At 39.6% G+C, this 20,727-nt stretch overlaps 1 protein-coding gene across 2 annotated transcripts in view; it reads right to left on the bottom strand.

Moving 5' to 3' along the window:
- Positions 1–440: 440 nt before the first annotated feature.
- LOC120790386 (guanine nucleotide-binding protein G(q) subunit alpha-like) overlaps positions 441–20,727 on the bottom strand; it is a 31,707-nt gene continuing 11,420 nt past the window's right edge. Inside the window, exons 2-8 of one of the 2 annotated variants that reach the window (XM_040127825.1) lie at positions 14,995–15,179; positions 12,987–13,141; positions 12,388–12,516; positions 11,678–11,806; positions 7,977–8,106; positions 6,040–6,193; positions 441–5,420 (exon numbers count right to left, since the gene is read on the bottom strand). In XM_040127825.1, the coding sequence (XP_039983759.1) occupies positions 5,230–5,420; positions 6,040–6,193; positions 7,977–8,106; positions 11,678–11,806; positions 12,388–12,516; positions 12,987–13,141; positions 14,995–15,179 (1,073 nt within the window). In that variant the 3' untranslated portion in view covers positions 441–5,229. The remainder of the gene's footprint in view (positions 5,421–6,039; positions 6,194–7,976; positions 8,107–11,677; positions 11,807–12,387; positions 12,517–12,986; positions 13,142–14,994; positions 15,180–20,727) is intronic. The other variant, XM_040127824.1, reaches the window with a different exon arrangement.

Below are 20,727 nucleotides of genomic sequence, written 5' to 3'. Positions count from 1 at the left end.
CAGAGTGCCAGATGTCCTATACAAAAAAAAAAAAAAAAAAAGCTGACAGATGCTTTTTGGATTAAAACTAACATGACCCACCTTTACAATAACAAAAAATTTTCAGAATCAAGTTGCTGCAGAGATTACGTTCTTTCCCATTAAATGTTAACCTGATCCTTTTTGCCCCTGTAACTTGAGAATTCCATGTCGGTGATGACTTGATGGAATCGATGTCCACATTCACTTACAGAGTGGGGAGGTGGTAGCAAGGCAAACCAACAGCTGACTGAAAGGTAGAAAACGTCTGAAAAATCTTGTCAGTAATATAAACTATACATGATTTGTAGTATCATGTATACTCATGTATAAAAGGTCGTATGGTCCTTTAATCACAATACATAAGAAAACAATGTTCCACTCCAAAGGACGTACAAGGATGCAATACGAGAGCATAGGAACATATTTTATTCCAATTTAAAACATTTAAAGGAGAAGGCTATGAAAATCATTTTCATGTTTGAATGAGGTTCAGGCAACAGTGGTTGAAATGAAACATACAAAAGAGAAATATGGCTAAAATACTGTAAATCAATAACCATTAGGACCCTTTTCATGAGGGCGTTTCATGAATACAGTATCTCACCCACCCACTCCCTCCCCAACCTGACAAACACATGCATTAAAATGACATTTATCTTAAAAACAGCAGTTCATCATTAATCTTAAATATAGAATAAAATTGTCCTTTTTTTGTTAATTAATCACATACTTATTGTTTATTTGTTTTAAAAATTGGACCATGAAATTCACAGGCCCTCTGATTTTTCACAACATTGGCACTTGTTAAGAGTCTGGCTTTACAAAGAAAAGGGGATTGGCACACTCATTGTACATAATTTACATTTGGTATACTTAAAAAAAAAAAAAAAAAAATTCAAACAAAAATACATTACTTTCAATTTGTACACCACTACACAAAGTTTATTTTAACTCTTAAAAAAGTCTGTCATCTTAAGTGGTCCTAAATACATGTTAAGGTGTCTCAACCTTACAAAAGAAAAAAAATAAAAATGCAAAGATAGCTTTTTTTTTTTTTAATATCACTGTATGTCCATCCCTCTAAACAGAATGGATCTCAAGCATAAGCAATAGCCATCAAAAATGTACACACACATACACACACACACCTTAGAGTACCAACGAGCGCGCTTGAATGCACTTCTAAGTTGCATGAATGCAGGCCCATTGCAGTGGTGCAGTTTCAGTGCCTTCGACCCAGGGAAAGAATACACAGTCCAATCAAGTGGGGGAAAAAAACAAACAAAAAAAAAAAAAAAAAGAGAGCGGAGAATGGCTTACATGTAAACACACAGCATATTCACTCACTGGTTATTAAAACCACCAAAATGGCCATTTCAGTACCTTCACTTGGCAAGTGTTTCAATAAATACATTAATACTGAGGCTTAACACACAAGCTCCATTTGGAAAAACAAAATCATAATGTCAAAGTGGAATACAAAAGTCGCAATAATTTTACCACAGATCTGGGTCAAGCTACTACAAATGTTTAATTTATGATGTCTTTTCTGTTGCTGATTGATTTTGCTTGGCATAGTGTTTTGTACTGGATTGTCGTACTGGCGAACTTTCTCCAACTTGCATTCTATGCAGATAAAACAAATACAATGGAAAGGTTTTTAGATACCTGACCCAGCTCTTCTCCGGCTCATATTACTGGTAGTGTAGCCATCTGACCTTTTCTGTGCTGGTTCTGGTGCCCTCATAACCAGAGAAGGCATTAAGTCCACATGCTGTCAGCAGGCGAAAACTGATGCAGCAAACTTTGTAAAGAGTGCGTCATCGTGCCGACACTGGTCCCTGGAGGGGTCACCCTCATTTTGTTTATCATCCTCACAGCAGTCCTCTCAAGTCAATTTGCTAAACAAAAAATCATCTACATGAGAATGAAGTGTAAGGGGCTACACACCTGCCCTCAAGGTGGTAATATACAGTTTAGGGGAATGGAGTGTCTCCCCTGAAAGCTAAGATGAGAATTTTAAAAACACGAATCCCAGCAGCGAAGCACAACACAATATTCCTTTCCAAACTCTAAGTCTGTCAGTTAGTTTATTCATTCACATATTAAACTACACAAGCTCTTAAAATTTCACACTGAAAAGTGCGCTGAACTGTGGCACCCACAAAATTACCTAATGTTAGCGAGTGAGTGTGTGAAGCTTCATCCTAAACATGGGACAAAATGGTCAAGGAAAGGCTTTTAAATGTTGGCTGGGGAAACAAAGATAAACCATTTACCTATGCAAGCTGAATAAACAAGATCCCAGCCAGACTGAACTTGCTTTGACAAAAGTCAGAGCCCTTTAACATCTCAAACGCTGTTTCATCTCATACAAAATTGTGGCACTTAGCATGAATATACAAGTCCCTCCTTCTTTAAGTGTTTCAGAATGCACAAAGCCTAAATGTACGAGACAACGGCTTTACCAACATAATAAACACATTTGCATGAGAGTTGCAAAGATTACTCTCACAGGGTGCATCTAAATAAAATCAAGGCTAAGTAGGTAGAACACACTGCTTCTCTATAGAAAAAAATTACAAAAGATTTGACGTGTAAACCTTTTGGCAAACAATTTAACATAGGTAATGATTTCTTTGATGTTTAATCTGACTGTCAATTTTTTAAATGTGCACAAAAAGTTCAAAGTAGCCCAGCACTCCCTTTTTTTTTTCTGACTCCAACACAGGCAATGTCAAAGTCAACACTACCAATGAGAAGATAAGCCAAATATGCAAAACCACATAGTAGAAATTATTGTAAAGCCAAGAATATCAGCACACAGTTCGTACGAAGAGCAAAAGGATATTTAGGTGTGACAGCTAGGACACTAAAAATGTGCTTTTGCACCTTGGGAACCTCCACTTCATTTGACATTAGCCATTCTCCTCCTCTAAAGGCAAAAAGATAGCGAACAAAGAGCCAAACAGCCACCGGACTTCCCTTGGGAATGTCGTGTAGGCATATCTGTGGACTGCTGCATTCCTCCCTCACTGAACCTGCGGCCATCACCTCACCAGGATGTCAACATCCACCCTCACCTCGTTAATTAATTTCACCTTTTGCTCTATGCCGTCCATAGAGTCCTTGCATTTCTATGAAAGCTGCTAGTAGTAGCCCTTGTGATGAAAAAGTTATGAAAACTTACCTGAATTACACTGTGAAGACAAAAATAGCCATATATCAAGTTTCAGCTTAATGGAATATTTAAACAACTATCAGGCAAGAGACACGATATGGGATTGGTACCAATAGCCAACACATATCCTTAAAAATTACAAAAAAATGCAAGCATCTTTGAACAGTAAATATTCAACCACTAAAGTTTTTTGTCTGTTTTCGTTTTCCTATTTGCATAAAGCACAAACCCGACAAGGAAACAGTGTTTTTCCATTGTCAAGAATTTCAAAACAGAACTGCAACAACTAAATATATGAAGTATCATTAGAAAGATAGAACACTTGTCCATAAAATAGTTTTGATATTTTACAGCAGTATAAAATCTCCTCCCATCTCCTAGGTTGGAAAAACTTTGCGCTGAAACTAGGGAGGAAGTCTCATTTACTGTGTCAACAATACGTAGATCTGATTGATAAATTAGACATACAAAAAAAGAACTATTTACTCTCTTGATATCGGTTACAGTTTATCAAATGTTGGCCAAATAATATGGCAAAATAAAGTTGATTACGGAGAGAAGCCATTTGGATGATCAAGACCAACTTGTGACAGAAGCTAACTGGCAGCACAAAAGCTTTATTTCATCTACAACTGACTATTGCACTGTACTAATCTGGTATCATTATTCACACGTTGTGCACAGGAAGATTATTGTCACCATCAAAGGAAACAAGGAAAATAAATCACAGTACTAATACACGTGTGATTCAGACAACTGTCGACATAAAAGAGATGCCACACAAAGTGAGTTGTTACGCCATCAACATCTGAATTATCCAACATGAGAGAAAATTTGCACTGATTTTTGGCAATACCAGTTCCCTAATAAGTTTTGTTAGTATCTGAACCACTGAACGGATGAACAGGATACTGGCAAGGTAATTATATTTACAGAACAAATGTATGTGGTTTGAATTTGGCAATGCAAAATAACGGGGAGGCTTATATTCAGAATGTAAATACTTTAAGTGTTGTCTCTAAATTTGATGGTTTCATTATGTTTTTTAACACATTAAAATGAGGGGCTGTGTATTGGGAACATATTGTGACTCTTTCTGCAGGGTTGCATTCTTGTGTGTAATCATCTTCAATTCAATTTTAACTGGAGAACAACAGTAGCAAATAATATAACCAAAAAATGTATATAGCTGAAAATATTTTAAGTCTACAGAGAACGCGTAGTCGTCTCTGTCTAGCCCTCACCTTTTGTGAGCAGCATGAAAGCTTTATTTACATTCAACAGAGCGCCTGTGCTCTGGTTTGGGGCAGGGCTAACAAATAAAAATTCAAATATACTATTCAAGACCCACGGGGAACCGAGAATCTCACTGCACCCCAGCACAGCCTGATAATATATTTCTATCATCATAATTAGTTACCCTTTGAGCAAAGTCCAGGGTCTGCAGCCTGGTCTCGTGCCTTCATTCTGTAGTGTATAGCATGCATGGGTTAAATAAGAAGAAGGGGAGAGAGCCCTATGTCCATAAAAGCTTACTCTGCCCAGAGAAGGCCCTCTACCCACCTCGTACATACAAGCACTGGTGATAATGTAGTGTAAAGAAAGAAAAATAAAAAAAAGTGAGCCACGCCAAGGGCCAAAAGAGGCCCAAGAAGAGCCCCGGAGCAGACCAAAACCCCAAAGAGAGGGGGACAAATGGAGGGAGTGTTATATTTGAGTGTGTTTCATGTGTGTTTGTGCAAGAGGAGCAATTTATAGAAGCACAAAACAGATTCTTTAAAAAAAATGGGCAAACCAACAACTGAGGAGTTAAGTGGACAGAACATGGTTAGTGTTGGTCTGGTTCAGTATGAAGCAATGCTTATCTCTTTGAGCAGCACTGTGTTTCATGCAGATGTGTGTGTTTCTAGAATTGGACTCTGCATTGTGTGTGTGTGTGTGTTTGGGACTGCAGGTGTCTTGCTTGCTCTCTCTCACACTCCCCCCCCGCACCTCTCTCTCTCTCTCGCTCTCCTTCGGTTTCTCCTTCACACCAGGTTGTACTCTTTGAGGTTTAGCTGCAGGATGGTGTCTTTGACGGCTGCAAAGACGAAGCGGATGTTCTCCGTGTCAGTGGCGCATGTGAAATGGGAGTAGATGATCTTGTCACTGTCTGGGTTCAAGTCCACAAACATCTTCAAGATGAACTCTCGACCCGCCTGAGCATCCCGCTGGGGACCTAGGAGAGGAAAAGACTCTAATTTTTAGCTTTTATGGAACATCATATTAGCATCATTGAGCCTTTATTGTTCTTCTGTCATTTAATCATTATGTAATTTCAGCATCTTTCAGTAAGGGGTAAAAAATGTGAATCCTTTAACAAATAAACAGGAAAAGATATAGGCAGGGGGGTCACTTCTGGATGACATGTATGCTAGATATGACTATGATGAAGGGGGTGAGTAGGGATTGCTTTATTTTACAGGATCATAAGCCAAAAAGACTGAGAACTGCTGTGTTCAGTCACTCCAAGCTCAATGTCAGGTTGCATTGTAGTACAGTGTTATAACCATAGGGTGTCACTCTACAATCAAAAATATACAGTAAGTGAAAGGATCCCGCATAGATTAACTACACAGCCACAGGATTAAAGCCAGAGCTTGACCAATGGTTCAACTTCTTACCTGAATGGATCATTAATTAAATAAATCCTGGAACTGAATTCACTACTGAGTGTCATCTAACAGCATGGTCCTACAACACACAACCATCCCAGGACAGGCAGACTGTATGAACGTTATAATGCTATCAAGAGGTCTAATAGAGTAAAGGTTAAAGAAAAGCATAACCCAAATTACCGTCAAACTCTGGGAAGTAGTCAACCAGGTGAGAATACATGATCTTCTCCTCCAGCAGGTCCTTCTTGTTAAGGAAGAGGATGACAGAGGAGTTTTGGAACCAGGGATATGTGATGATGGTCCTGAACAGAGCTTTACTCTCCTCCATACGATTCTGAAATGGGTCAGGAGGGACAGAGATAATGATAAGAAAAGAAACACAAGGTCAGGATACATTCAGAATCCAAGACTTTTCAACTTCTGCTTGATTCACTCTTCATTGTGAATGCAATTACTACACAGGGGTATTATTATTTCTGGCCTAGTGTCCAGACGCTAATGTTAATATTAACATTACACAAGTTATTACAAGGTACATATTTGATTTCAAGGATAACTTCTAAAACATTCTGGGCCAACACTCAATTAGCAGCCTAGGGAGTCTTTTGCGTGACTTTGTGTTGTTTGGCAGTTACATTACCGGTGCTCAGTCTATGAATGTGAAAATGTCGCAGGCATAACCTTGACTTTGTTTGCTATTTACCTGTATGTGTATTTGGTGAAACTTTCTGAATAGAGCTAATAGCAATACCAAGTAGAACCTGAGTGATTTCCAGTAAAACTTCACTATGGACTGTATTTTTGCCACCTTTTGTTTTGGGTGGAGGGGCAGTGGGGTCTCTCGATTGGTGCCATGCTAGGAGTTCATTAAAAAATAAACAAGTAACAATCCAGACAGCAGCAGAAATACTACCAGGAACATTAAAAACAACATTCAGTGTCTCTCCAAAGACAAACAAGCCAACCGAAACAAAAGAGCAGTTACTGAGAGTTTATTTACCTAAACCTGCTGTAAAATTATACTTGATCTTATTATATCGTTGCTAACATTTGTAGCATCGCTTAGCTATGATCAATAGCCAGTTAGCAAAGCTAATGTGCTCATTGCTTCATTTAACCCTTCATAAGTGGGGAAAAAAAAACATATAGAGTTAAAAGTAACTGTATTAACGTTTGTCAGACAACATCCTTTTCTGACACACAAACATTAGCTTGGTGATAGATGTAGGTGAACTGCATCATGGTGTGGCAGCTGGAATGCCGCATTAGAGTGAATACAGGGCGTTGTAGTAACATGAGAAACAGTTGGGAACACTCAAGATTGTTAAAACAACCACAAGAATTACACAAGACTTTTTCATGTTAAGTTAATTGATCCAGGCATGTTTCTAATGTAAGATTTATTCCTCTAAACAAAACTCTCTAGCAAACATAAAAAGTGAAACAGCTGCTGTTAAACGTGACTCTTCTTCCCATTTCTGATTTTAACTCCTCCAGCTAAATCTTGGCAACTCGTAATATAATCCTCGCTAGACTTGACCAGATGAAATCAAAGATGTTTGAAAACAATCTCATCAGGCTCTGACTAGTCAAAGTCTCGGTCTTGAGCCTGTCAACACGAGAGGATAATCTCAGCAGACTGTGATGCCTAAACGGTGCCTAGCCTCGTCTTAGCCGTCAACCATTAAGAAACAGAAAAACATATTCCTGTCCTTGTGTGTTCAATATGGCATCACACCTGAGTAGGCCCAGTGCAGATGAAGTAGCGTATGTGTGCTCAGTTCACAAACTGTTGCCTCTTTTGTGGACAAGTATCAACTCCATTAAACTGCTGACCATGACAGTGTAGTGATGTACGGCAGATATGGAGAGTAAAAGCTGGCAGCTGGGTCTGGTTTATGAAACACAGTTTTGACCAGGTCAGAGAAAGGGTTTGTTGTCAGGAGAGGAGCAGAGGGCATGCAGGGGCTGATCACATTAGCTTTATTAGAGATAATTCTATCTGAAGTCAGAACAGACGGTGCTGACGACACGGGCAAACAAGATATCTGTGGAGTAAACAGATAGAGGAACTCAACAATTCAGAAATCACAGTTATTTCTGTGTCTCTGTCTCACCTCGTTGTCCGACTCCACCAGGACCTGGTCATACTCACTGAGCGCCACCAGGAACATGATGGAGGTGACGTTCTCAAAGCAGTGGATCCACTTCCTCCTCTCTGACCTCTGACCCCCCACATCCACCATCCTGATTGGAGCATGATGGGGTGAGATTGAGGGCCACCGACAGATGGCCGAACGAATCGCATTAAAAGACAAGAAATTAAAATTAGCACTAAATCTACCACTCAGTATTTTGATTTTAATCATTATCTCAAAGATTTAACTTTAGCTAAATCTTTGGAACCGCCATGGGTGTCAAATAAATCAAACGAAGCACAGAATATCATGTACCCCCAAATCTAAATCAAACATTACATTTATTACATTTCATTTAAATTATTTTAAAGTTTGCAACAGAGCCACGGGAAAGGAAACCCTGAAGTGATCCAGCCAAGGACAAGTGAAGGATCTGGGTCACTTCAGCACAGGAGTGCAATTTTCCAGTAGGAAATTTGTCAGTGCAAAGAGGTATTCATCTTGAAAAATTTCGCCACAATTTTTAATTTTCGGTTACACTAAGCTTCGTATCCCGTGGTGGCCAATCACTGTTTTTCAAGCCTGGTATGGTCTGACAGACAGACGACCACTTCGGCATAAAATCCAAAGAGTCAAGTGTAGTTCAAGCCAACCACCCTTTTTTCACTGAGAATGTGAAAGAGAAGAAATGAGAATATGCAGCGTGAATCAGAGAGAGAACAGAGCAAACCTTCCCTTAGGTGAACCGAAATAACTACAAGGAAGTGTATGCGTATGTAAAAACAATGGCATCGTTCTCTCCCCTCTCCGCAAAGTAGATGCTGGAGAGTCCATGCAGAAGATAGAGAGTAAATCTGCGGAATACTTCTCAGTTTAGAAGTGCCTATAAAAGGTGCTAAATGTGAGGGATATGAGGGGAACAATAGTTAAAGGTTGGAGGAGGACGAAAGGAATTTTTGGAGGAAAAAAGATGAGGAAAAATGGAATATAAAAGAATTGGGAAATCTCGAGAGAAACGTTGAAGAATGCAAGAAAATCAAAACAACGGCTTGTAAGGCATGATATATGAGTTCTGATTCTGGGGCAGGAGACCTGGATCGACTCTCGGATAATCTAGCTTTCTGTCCCCCCTCTTCTAAGGTTCACCTTTTATGTGTATGAGTTTTAAATTAAAATGAATGAAATTAAATTAGACTGAAGACCTAATACTGCTACATAAAAATGGAAGAGGGCAGAAAGGGCAAAAGTCAGACAGTTTTATCCGTCCATTTTAACTAACTTAACTGCTACAGAAAATAAAAAATTAAGACAATTGAAAAAACTCTGACTGTACTCATCAGTTATGTGAGTTTAGGTCTCAGTTCTATAATTTCACCAAATATCCAATATGATTCTGCAGCTACACAGTGAAAGTTTGATCACACATCACAAAGGTGAACTCAGTCAGTGAGTCTGCCAGAGGCTGGGAGGGCATTGATAAATGGAGTCCTCCAGAAGAGCCAGCCTAAAATAAAACTCCTTCACATCAGACGACCTCCTTTTTTTCCTCTAGCAAGGATGAGTGACCTACTTAGTACGATAAACCGTCCTATGCCGGATAAGCCAAGTGAAATGACATTTTCTGTGACTTCAAAAGCCAATTAAAGGAGAAGGAAGCAAGCCTAATGGAGATGTTTGTCTATGAAAGGCTTCCTTGTTGTGGCTATGGCCCTGTCAGCTGCAAGCAGAAGCAGTTTAATCCCACATGTGCTTGTTACTATCCACATACTGGGCTGGGGGACTTCTCATCCTGCACCAAGTGTGCTCCATGTTTAAGAGAGGTAAGAATATGACAACACACACTCATAAATCACTGAAATAAGTAACATCAATAATCATGCACTTCTTTCAATAAAGCCTGACACCTCACATTCATTCCCACTTCATATTTGTGATTCATCATCAGCAGCACAGCCAAGCGCAGTAGAGCCTATCGGCTAGCTGCAGAATGGCTACTGGGAAACCTCTTCAGCACAACGTCATTGCGAGCAGAGTTATTTCTAGCCTTGCCAAGCGTAGGAGGGGGCTGACATGATGGCTTCCTATTGATTTGCACTCTTCTGTAATCACTCTTGTTCCCTGGATCTATCGCTATCTCCTCATCTTCTCTCTTTTTGTAAGAAAAGGAAGAAGGGAAGCTGCTCTGTGTATTGGTGGCAGGTTCTAAGACTGCCTCCGTGCCGATTCCTGGGGGTCGTGACTCTGGGCAACACAGGAAAACGGGGACTATGATGTAAGAACACTGCCTTTAATATTTTCGTTTCTAAACATGCACACCTCTTAAGAGTACAGCTTGGGAATCTTTATGGATCTTAATATACTAATACTAATTATCGAGGTCTGTTTTTATCGTGCCAAATTAGAGACTGCATAAAGTCTCTTAGTAAGGTGTTGTGCCATCACAAGCCGCCAGAACAACTGCAATGCTCCAACACATTATCTACAAGTCTCTGAACTCTACTGGAGGGATGGACACCATTCTTCCAAAAGATATTCCCTCATTTGGTGTTTTCATGATGGTGGTGGAGGACGCTGTCCAACACATCGATCCAAAATCTCCCATAGGTGTTCAACTGAGTTGAGACCTGGTAACTGTGAAGGCCGTAGCATATGATTCATTTTCATTAATTGACATACTCATCAAACCATTCAGTGACCGCTCATACCCTATGGATAGGGGAATTGTCATCCTGTTTCTCCACTCATTTATTCATGTTTTTCCTTTAATTTGTCACATGTCTGTAGATGCATATAGGAACCAGGTCTGCACCAAAAATTATTTTCATTATTAATTAATCTTCTGATTAATTTCTCGACTAATTGTTTGATCTCAAATTGTCAGAAAATAGTGAAAAATAACCATCGCAATTGCTCCAGGGTAATGTCATCAGATTGCTTCTTTTATCTTGTTTCAACGGGTTAAAAATAGGTGGCTTTTATTGTGAAGAAATTTCCCAGGCATCTACACCACAATACAACGGTCATTTTCAGCATTTTTTTTTTCAGGGGGATGATTATTAATTTTTGCAAGGTAGTAACAGAACAAGAAGGAGAAGCCACAGTGAGCTGTTAGATGAAGAACTGCAGGCGACAGGCTGCACACCTCCAACTTCTCAGAAATCTAACAAAGGTGTGGCAAACTCACTGCGCTGTGCGCAGCATGAAATAAGATCATGGTTGCATTTCTTTATTAACATACCAAATTTGTTTGGCTGTGCTGTAAACTAATACACCAGTTGCTGTAGTACTAAACTGCACTTGTTGTTACCATGGTAACCACGGATGTCACCAAATCAACCAGAACTGAAATCTTAAGCTTTATGACTTTGAACAATTAATCAATTATCAAAATAGTTTAATTTTCTGTTGATAAACTACCTGCAGCTTTGGTAGAATCAACTTTAACATTACACATTGGATGCACTGTAAATAACAGAATAGATTGGGGACATATTAGGACACTCAATTTAAATGCACAAATGGGGACATAAATCATGTTTTAGGATACACAAACAAGTTGACTCAGACTTAAGAGGGCCTTTTGGATTTTAAAATGAGTTTAAAAAAGAAAAAAAAAAAGAAGAAAAAACTAGTAGGGTACAAGACTAGGGTTAGTAAAAATAGTGTAGTTCTTCTTCTACCTGAAAATGATGCTTTGCAAGTCGAAAGGGTATTCTATGATCCCAGTGGTTGGGATTCGAACCCTAAGCACGTCTTGTTGGGTTGGTAGATAGGATGGTTCCGCAATGCGATCCAGATCACTTAGATAGCTAGAGACAGGAAGGACAACAAGACATAGGGAGGGAGGAAAGAGAAAGTGAAGCATAACAGCAGATACAGCACACCCTCTCCAAAAGCAAGTGGAACAGTCCAGATGTAACCAAAGAAAAAACACTCCCAAGAGTTATGAGGGGATTAGGTGACATTTCATACCACCACCCCAAAAATTTTCTCTTAGAAATTTAGCTTCATCCTTGATGGCTGCTCCCAAAGACAAAACAATCCTCTGCTTCCTCTCAAAGTGATCATTGTGACGGCTTGTAAGTTTAAGGGAAGCAGGAACTTTTACCTTGACTCCAAAAAGATGATTTAGCACTCAAGAGGCCAATTTTGACTGCCTGAGTGAAAATAAAAATGACTGCCTTTCTAGTGAGTCTTGACAGGAAGGCTGGGGGCCCATCGTTGGGGCCAGTCTTTGAGAGTGCACCATCAGGGACATGTTAAAGTGCTGAACCCTGTTGTGCAGCACAGGGTAGATGGAGATAGCGGCATCGACGGTTTCCAACTGACTGACTAACTGTCAAGCAGCTAGCTAACCAGTGACATCATCGGCAGCACTAGACGCGAGTACCTGAAGATAATATTCTCCAGGTCAAATGGGTACTCAATGATGCCGGTGGTAGGCACTCGAACCCGCAGCACATCCTGCTGAGTAGGCACGTACCCCGGAGTTGCTATTCGTTCTAAATCACTAAGGTAACTGTGGAGGGGGAGGGAACATATGAAAGAGATCCACATGTAGGCAAACCACCAGTCTCAACAGTATGAGACCACACGTACATTTATATGCTAAGAATAAACACACAAACAATTTTCTGTCAAAAAAATACAATTACAAAACAAATATGCATATAGCCAGCAGCAGCTCATAAAGAAAATACACAAATACAGCTATGCATAAGCTTGAATTCTTTCCCAGTCCTCAACTTTTTAAGGAGCCATATTGGTCTGAAATGGATTAATGCAGGTTGGAATTAGCCCTGATATTATTATCAGTCGTTTATAAACCTGCCAACACTTCCTCCTTTACCCTGACTCTCTCCAGCTGCTTGAACCCTCTTCCCTTCCTCTGCTTGAGTGTAACGGACAGAAAACTACTAAAAAAGGTTTGAGACTGCTTCACCACTTCTACACATAAAGTAAATAATAGGCCATTCATCATAGACGTACTATTTGGTTGAATCGGAGAGCTGGTACTCTCTCCTGCGATCGTAGGCCTCCTGGATGCCAGGGTCGGCCCACAGCATCTTTATCGCACCAATGTAAGGCTGATCGAATGATGACACCTTCTCCACATCCACCTCGCGCACCAGCTGGGCATTATTCTGTGACAAAGCAAAGCAAAAAGAGCAAACTTTCAACAACAGCATTTAGATTCAGTACTTTTGGATCTTATGTGAAATTAAAAGTAACTATGTAGTTTCACTTCAAGTTGTGTGGATCTCTGCAATTTAAATATTTAATACGTTTTCTCCCTTGCGCAAAGCGGATAGTGACACAAATAGTTCAACTGAATGTAAATATAAATACATTATTTCAATATTGATTACTTTATGTAATTATAGCACTAGAAATGCATAATAACGATAGCTACTGGATCAGCGCTGTGGCTATAGAGAAAACTTGGGGCCCTAGTAGATTTCTGTAAAAGGTATGTAATGTCACTCCGTGTGTGTGTGTGTGTGTGTGTGTGTGTGTGCGTGTGTCACTGTGCTATATGCGCTGAGTTCTACAACAACTCCATCCAACCCTGTCCACTTATTGGTAAGATTAATGCTACTCTGATGTTTAATAGGTGACGATCAATGATATAGTATAATGAAGTTTGTTGTAAGATTCCATGTTACATTCTGTTTGAATATGGGTTGCTCTAATTTAACAGGTTATGCTGTAAATTACATCGGTGTATGGGGTTTTATAATCTTGTTCCATGTGTCCCTTTTTAACTTTGAGCACCTGCCCGTCTGAAGGTCTCAGAACGGCCCTGTAATTTATTCATATAGTGAGCATACTGAAAACCTCTGTAGTACTACATTCAATAAAGTGTACATCCCCACTTTTAAATGTCATTTTCATTCAGCTATAGTGGTAAATTATCAGAGGCCACGGTTCACTGGAGGAGAGCAATTCCATTTACTTTACATCTTATTTTACTGCAAGATTTATGATCTATTTAAATGTGTTTTCCATGAGATTAACTGGACACACAAGCTTTGGACTGAGCAATCAAACACAGTGATTACTGGCCATGCTGACGGCATCCAGGCATTTCATAGGAGACTGACTAAGAATTCACAGTGACACAGAGTGACCTCCATTGCCTGTGTAAAGTGATTTATGTCTATGGGCAAGACACTAAACTTCTACCGGCTCGCCAATTACAATTCAATGATAAGAGTCAGCTAAATGGCTGAAATGTGAATGAAGAATGCCAGTTACAACTGATTCACCCGACCCAACCACATGAAACATAATTTAACTGCTTCCATTTATCACAGTGCGTCATGACAACTCTTAAATTACTTTGTTTGGTTAAGGTGAGATCATTTAATCTTGAAAAAAAAAAAAAAAGAAGTAAAAGAGTACTCCACCGATTTAGCATTTCACTCCTGAGACACAGTCAGTCTCACAATGGACAAAAAGAGAAAAAAAAGTATCAAATTGATGAATGGAATCAGACATGTCGCGTTTTTATTCAACACATTCTTATTACTTGTCAAAACCTGGCAATTACATTACCCACAATGAAACTCGAGGGCCAATAGTTAGGTTGGAGAATAATAAAATTAAATATTTGTCTGTAACATTACATATTAAGCCATCGATTAAAGTAAAATATTTGTAGGTATTATTTTAAGAGCTTAAGAGTCAAAAATGTGACCAAACAAACAACATTACATCAGCTTGTTCCAAATGTGCTCCGCCCACTTCAAACCCATGAGGAAAATAGAAATACTGAAATATCTGATGTGAAATAATAAAAACTGTTCTAACTTTGGCAGAAAATAGCGTGATCTTGTAGGATCCCATTACTCATACGATGAAGTTGATTGAAAAAATATCAAGGTCTTTAATCAATGTACATATGTGCCTCAATAGATGTATTTGGATGTAGGTATCCATTTCAATAAACACATCACACAACAATATTTTCACCTCAACACTTGACAGTACGTACCTTGTTCTGTTCATACTTGAATGGGATCTTGAGGGTCTCAGTTGCACGGATCATGGCCTGCATGGAGGTGAAGATGTTCTGGTACACCAGTTTGGTGAAGCCCTTTTTGTCCTCGTCTGTGTAGCCTGACCCATGGATTATTCTCATCTGCTTGATGAAAGTGCTCTTGCCACTCTCTCCAGTACCTGAGAGAGGGGGAAGAAGACATAGGAGGTTAGCCAGCAACTGAAAATGGGTCAGAAATGGTTATGCGACATTGCTGATAGTGTGAAAAGTTACAACAGTTTTCTTCCTACTTTTGCCACAACCCAGGAACAAAATACAAAGTTAAGGTCAACTATAGTGTTACCAAAAAAAAAAAAAACCCCAAAAAAAAAAAAAAACTAAAATGAGATTCGGTGATAATTCTTGTGTAAAGATAAACTGGAAAAAATATAGAGTAAATTTGAAACCTGCTAAATGAGGCAAACAGTGTTGAACAAGTGAATGAACAAATTTGAGTAATGAATTTGTACATTTGTTTGAAGAATGAGTCAACAGCACAATAAAGGCAAGCTATAACCCATTCCCCCAAATTATTCACATAAAAATACAACCCACAGTATCATGTAGTCATGTAGTATTTCAGGTGCTCTAAGACCAAACTAAGAAGTAAAATAAAAAAGACCTGTGGGTGCTAAGCTGTACTCAACAGGGTCAAGCAAGCACAACTCTAACTTGGTCAAATTGTAGCCTTTTTATATAACTCATATTTCTGTGGTAAAAAACTGGCCTTGCAACAGGCTGACCTTGTCTGTCCACCTACACTCTGGTGCCGATACACAAGACTGTGAAGGAATCCGCACCATCATGCTCCCAGGCAATGGTCCAGACCTCAATACCAACCCCAGTCTTGGTGTTTCACCAATACAGGCTGCTTAGCTTAACTGGTCATTCTTCCACATGGTGTCAGCTCCTGGTTCGCCTACTGTTATATTACCTTTTTATTACATTAAAACAGTAAAGTGTTCCTATCTTGTGTATGTGCATTTAAACACGAGAAAAAATATATATTCAAGGTTTTTTTTGTTTTGTTTTTTTGTTTTTTTTAAAATATACAGTGGGGAACTTTAAGGCAAAAATGGCTGAGAAACTTACACTTACTCACTAATAGTTGTATATATTTCTAATGACCAAGCAATGTAAGACTTGCATAACTCAGTGTAAGTGACCCTAAATAAGAATTTAGACTAAAAGCCTAAACTTGTATGACAAATGTTTCTGGGCCTAATTTTGGTCTAGCCATTGCCCTGCAAGTCAAAAAGCCTCTTGTCATTTTGGTTCTAGTGTCCTGAGATGTGTGCTGCAGTGTTTTGGCAGTCGTTACCACAAAAGGCCTGACTGACAGTCTGGGTAAGTAGAGCAGCCCAAAGTAGCCAGATGAGGGCTGCATGGCTCACCTCAGCTCAACAAAGAGCTGGGTAAATTGAGTTCACTCCTCCAATTTTGTATCCGAGTGACCATGCATATGCACGCATGCATAAACACACAGAAACACCAAGTCATAGTGAAGGAAACTTGCATGCACATGCAGAGAACAAGACACACTGTGCCCCACAGATCCCTCTCTCACACACGGACTTCTCCATGATAGCTTCCACAGCAGGTTCTGTATCTTTATATGGGCATATTCTGTGAGCAAATTACCACTCAAGGCTTAGGAGATGCCAGAGTCAGAAAGAAGGCATCAGAGTTTTGTATACTGTGGTCATCATCCAGAGAGGATCATTCACAAGACAAGGCAGGTAACCCAAACTCACCCTTTAGTTTCACTGTGCAACTCTCTCTTGAGCAATCCTCCTCTCTTCCACAGCACAGGATCAAAAACATGAATCTTTGTGAATATTTCACCTCAATACTGAAGCTCCTCAGTGGCAGATGAATCAAGACAGAGTCAACAGCAACTGTAGTGGCTCTGTGAGGCTGTATTTGGGCACAGCAGTGCTTTTTGCTAAACGCTAGTGTCAGCATGCTAACATGTCCACAGTGGCAATGCTAACATACTAATGCTTTGCAGATGTAATTTTTACCAATGTTCACCAAGTTATTTTAATGAGTCAGCATGCTGACATTTGCTAATGAGCACCAAACACAAAGTACAGCAGAAGCTGATGGGAACGTCATTAGTTTTTCAGGTAATAGGTCATAAACCTAAGTATTGGACAAATTAAAATAAATAAACTTTGGCCGTACATTGAGATATTTCACTCAAAGCCACAACTGTCAGCCTCATGGTGGCACTAGACAAAAAGTCGGAGAGTTCGAATTCATCCTCCAGGGACAATGAGTGCCTGTACAAAATTTCACGGCAATCCATGTAATAGTTAAGATATTTTGACAGAAGTAGTTGGAAGAAAACAATGGATCTACTGATACTGCCATCCGTAGTGCCCTCCTCAGACTGGGGAGGGAGTTAACAGTGAAAGTAAAATTGCACATTGGGGATTGGGAATACCAAACTGGGAACAAAGGAAATATGCAAAAAAAAAAAAAAAAAAAAGAACATACTAGTGACACTGATAATGTTTCACAGCCACACTGTCTAAGCAGAACTGTAGTGGCTGATTAGATAATGGAATGTGCTTTGTGTTACAAAGTACAGTTGGTATTCCCAAGGCAAAGTAGCTGAAATGTCTTCCAAGGATGTCTAGAGTCAAGTTTGACTGTTGCTGACTGAAGAGCACAGTTGAGTGTACAGTGAAGGAGTGCCCTGAGCATTGCCTGCCCTCTAACCAGACAGGATCTTTCACTGTGGAAAGCAGGTCAGGCAACATTGGAGTTTCCCCTTCAGACAAAGTATGTCTTTGAGAGAGGGACATAAATAGCAGTTGTCAAGGAACAGCACTGGAGAGTTCACTTTCTCATTGACTAAAGAGCTGTCAGAAGGGAGGGGTTTTACTGGGATGTGAGGGACAGAGTAAGAAAGAAAAAAATGCTGAGTATATTTTCTCTTCCTTCCTTTTCCTCACCAAGTGTTACTGAGTAGAGGCAAATTTAAAACTGACAAGCAGAGAAATGAAGGGAGTGGACATGGGATAGATACATCAGCTTTGTTGGTTAATTGTGTGGGTGCATGTGCGTGTGCGTGTGCGTATGTGTATGTGTGTGCGTATTCACAAATCACACACAGAACCAGAGGAGAGGGGCATGTCTTTCAGGCATGATCAGCTTAATTCAACAGATCCCATTGTTCTCCTGCCTAACTGGAAAACCCAGCAGAAGCATTTTTCTCGGACAAGCTACTGTACATTCACTTGAGCTACTCCTGAGGGGTAATGCTAGTTCCCATGGCAACTCCTGCTCTGGACTCATAAATACACGGCAGAAACACCAGCTGATAGGCCCAGCTGATAGGCTTCAGTACGTCTCCACAGAGCCCAGCCAAACATGCAACACATTGTCCACAGCCACTACTCTCCTCTCAGAACCTGGGAATTACAAATTAGGAAGCAAACAATAAACATAGTTATGAATCTTATAAGCATCTTATTCTCCTCTGAATATTTAGTACTTGAATTCTCTATCTGAATTTGTGAACCCTAAAAAATATATACATATACTGACACATTTTTATAAATTGCATAGCTTGAAAAGGGCTACTAAAGATTTCAAAGGTTATTCAGACCACATAAATTCAGATAGATGGTTTTCAAAGTAAAATATTTCAGTGCTATAAATTCAGTGGTATTTAATTTTCAACATTGTGTGTTCAGTGGTAATTCAATTTCACAATTAGGTATTTAGTTGGTACAGGATTAAAACCATTATAGCGATTTTTTACCTCCATAAAAAGTACTCAAAACTAAAATGAAAGAATTTCTTCAATTTTTTTTATACGGCATGTATGTATGTATGTGTGTATCAATATTTTAAAAATGTTGCACAATTACTTAGCGAGAAATGTCATAGCACAAATTTTAAAAAAAGCACTAAATCAAATAGAAGCAGAGGCCAAGAAATCCTGCCTGTTGACCCTAGCATGGGGTCAACTTCCACAAGTTCCTACATTTCCCATAATGCAACCCAATAGCATCTTTTAATAGGACCCTTGTTGCTTGGTAAATTCCCATGTCTTTCAAACTCCATGCCCCCCAGTTTAAAACAAAAGCTTTCTGTTAGGACTTTGTAGTCTATAACTTGAGATAATCCCATCTCTGCTTTTCCTAAAAAGCAAAGAAAGAAATGCTCCCCTAAAGGCCATATATCCTTATGAAGAAGCATACACATCTACAAAGAATATGAAAAGTAGCAAAAGTCACGTAAGACTAAATCCACAAATTTGTAGATTCATATACAAATCTGACATATGAGAAGCTTCACAACATTAGGTCTCTGAGAACCAACACAGATTTATCAGAGACCTTGAGCCATTTTGAAATCCCCAACACAGCAAAGCCCGGACAGAGAGAGGAGAAGCCCAGTAATCACACAGCTGTGACCGTTAACCGAGGCAGAACCGTGTCATTCTGCCCACATAATGCACTGACCAGGGTATTAGTCACTCTGCTAAATAACCATTAACTCACAAAGAACAGGAGAAAATAGTTGAAACTGATCTGTCTCATTGTTTCGGGCTAGCTGGAGGCCACGGCAGACATTTCAGCTATGGTTTACATGAAGAGTAATAACTTGAAGCAGAGTTTGACATCCACGTTGAAAGGGAAAGGACAAAAGGGAGGAGAGGAGACAAGAGGGAAAGGAAGGAGGTGCAAAGTGTGACAGAGTGGAGGAGTGGTGCGCTCTGAGTAAATGATTCCTTAAAACTTCCCCAAGCACATCAAACAGGAAGCTATGTCCACTCGAGCTCAGCGTTGGGAAAGGCTTGCTGGAGGCCTGTCTGACTTTACAAACTAAATGACTGAATGACTGTCTAGAGGCCCATTCCGCCTGCAGGAACTTTTCCAAGAACATTTTCAGTAACCTAAGCTCTATTTTGACCCAAAGGAGCCCAGTTCTAGGTTTAGTTCCTGGTTCTTACTTTTTCTGCATCCCAAAAGAGGTCCATACTCCATACACATTTCTGTTGGCTGAGGAACTATTGGGGTTAACCTTGCCATACTGAGCATCACTGACTGGGCAAACACAAGTTTAACGATTGCCACAGCTTGTTTATAGCATATATTCAGATAACAGGCGAGCACCAACTGTATCAATATGAGGCACTGGGGGAAAGTGAACAGATACATTTACTTAAGTATTGTACTTCAGTACCATTCTGGGGCAGTCATACTTTACTTTATTATCACCAAGTTTCTGTTACTTTATACTTCTAAACCACGACATTTCAGAGGGACATATTGAACTTTTTATTCCACTGTATTTATTTGACAGCTATAATTAACTGTCTAACACAAGTCAAAAATCTCCCATGGATGTTCGATTGGGTTGAGATCTGGTGACTGTGAAGGGTAGGATTCATATCTTTTACATGTGCATCAGACCATTAAGGCTGACTGACTGATGGCAGGAACCTCTGCTTGCATAAGAACAGGGTTTGTGTGTGAAAGATAAAAATTTGTTTCATATTCATTTCCCATGTCACTTTTCCCTGTCTCTACCACCCCACCACGCCCCCAAATCCTCCTCCCACTGGTTATATCTATAGCTACAAGACAGCAGAGACAAGACCAAAAGGGACATATAATGGAAAAGGAAATTAGTTATAGGTGGATAGCAGGAATCTTCATCAGATAT

The sequence above is a fragment of the Xiphias gladius genome, chromosome 6 (assembly GCF_016859285.1).
Source record: "Xiphias gladius isolate SHS-SW01 ecotype Sanya breed wild chromosome 6, ASM1685928v1, whole genome shotgun sequence".
Classification (NCBI taxonomy): Eukaryota; Metazoa; Chordata; class Actinopteri; order Istiophoriformes; family Xiphiidae; genus Xiphias; species Xiphias gladius.
The sequence above is the reverse complement of the archived record's forward strand: the minus strand, read 5'-3'. Positions and strand labels throughout refer to the sequence as shown.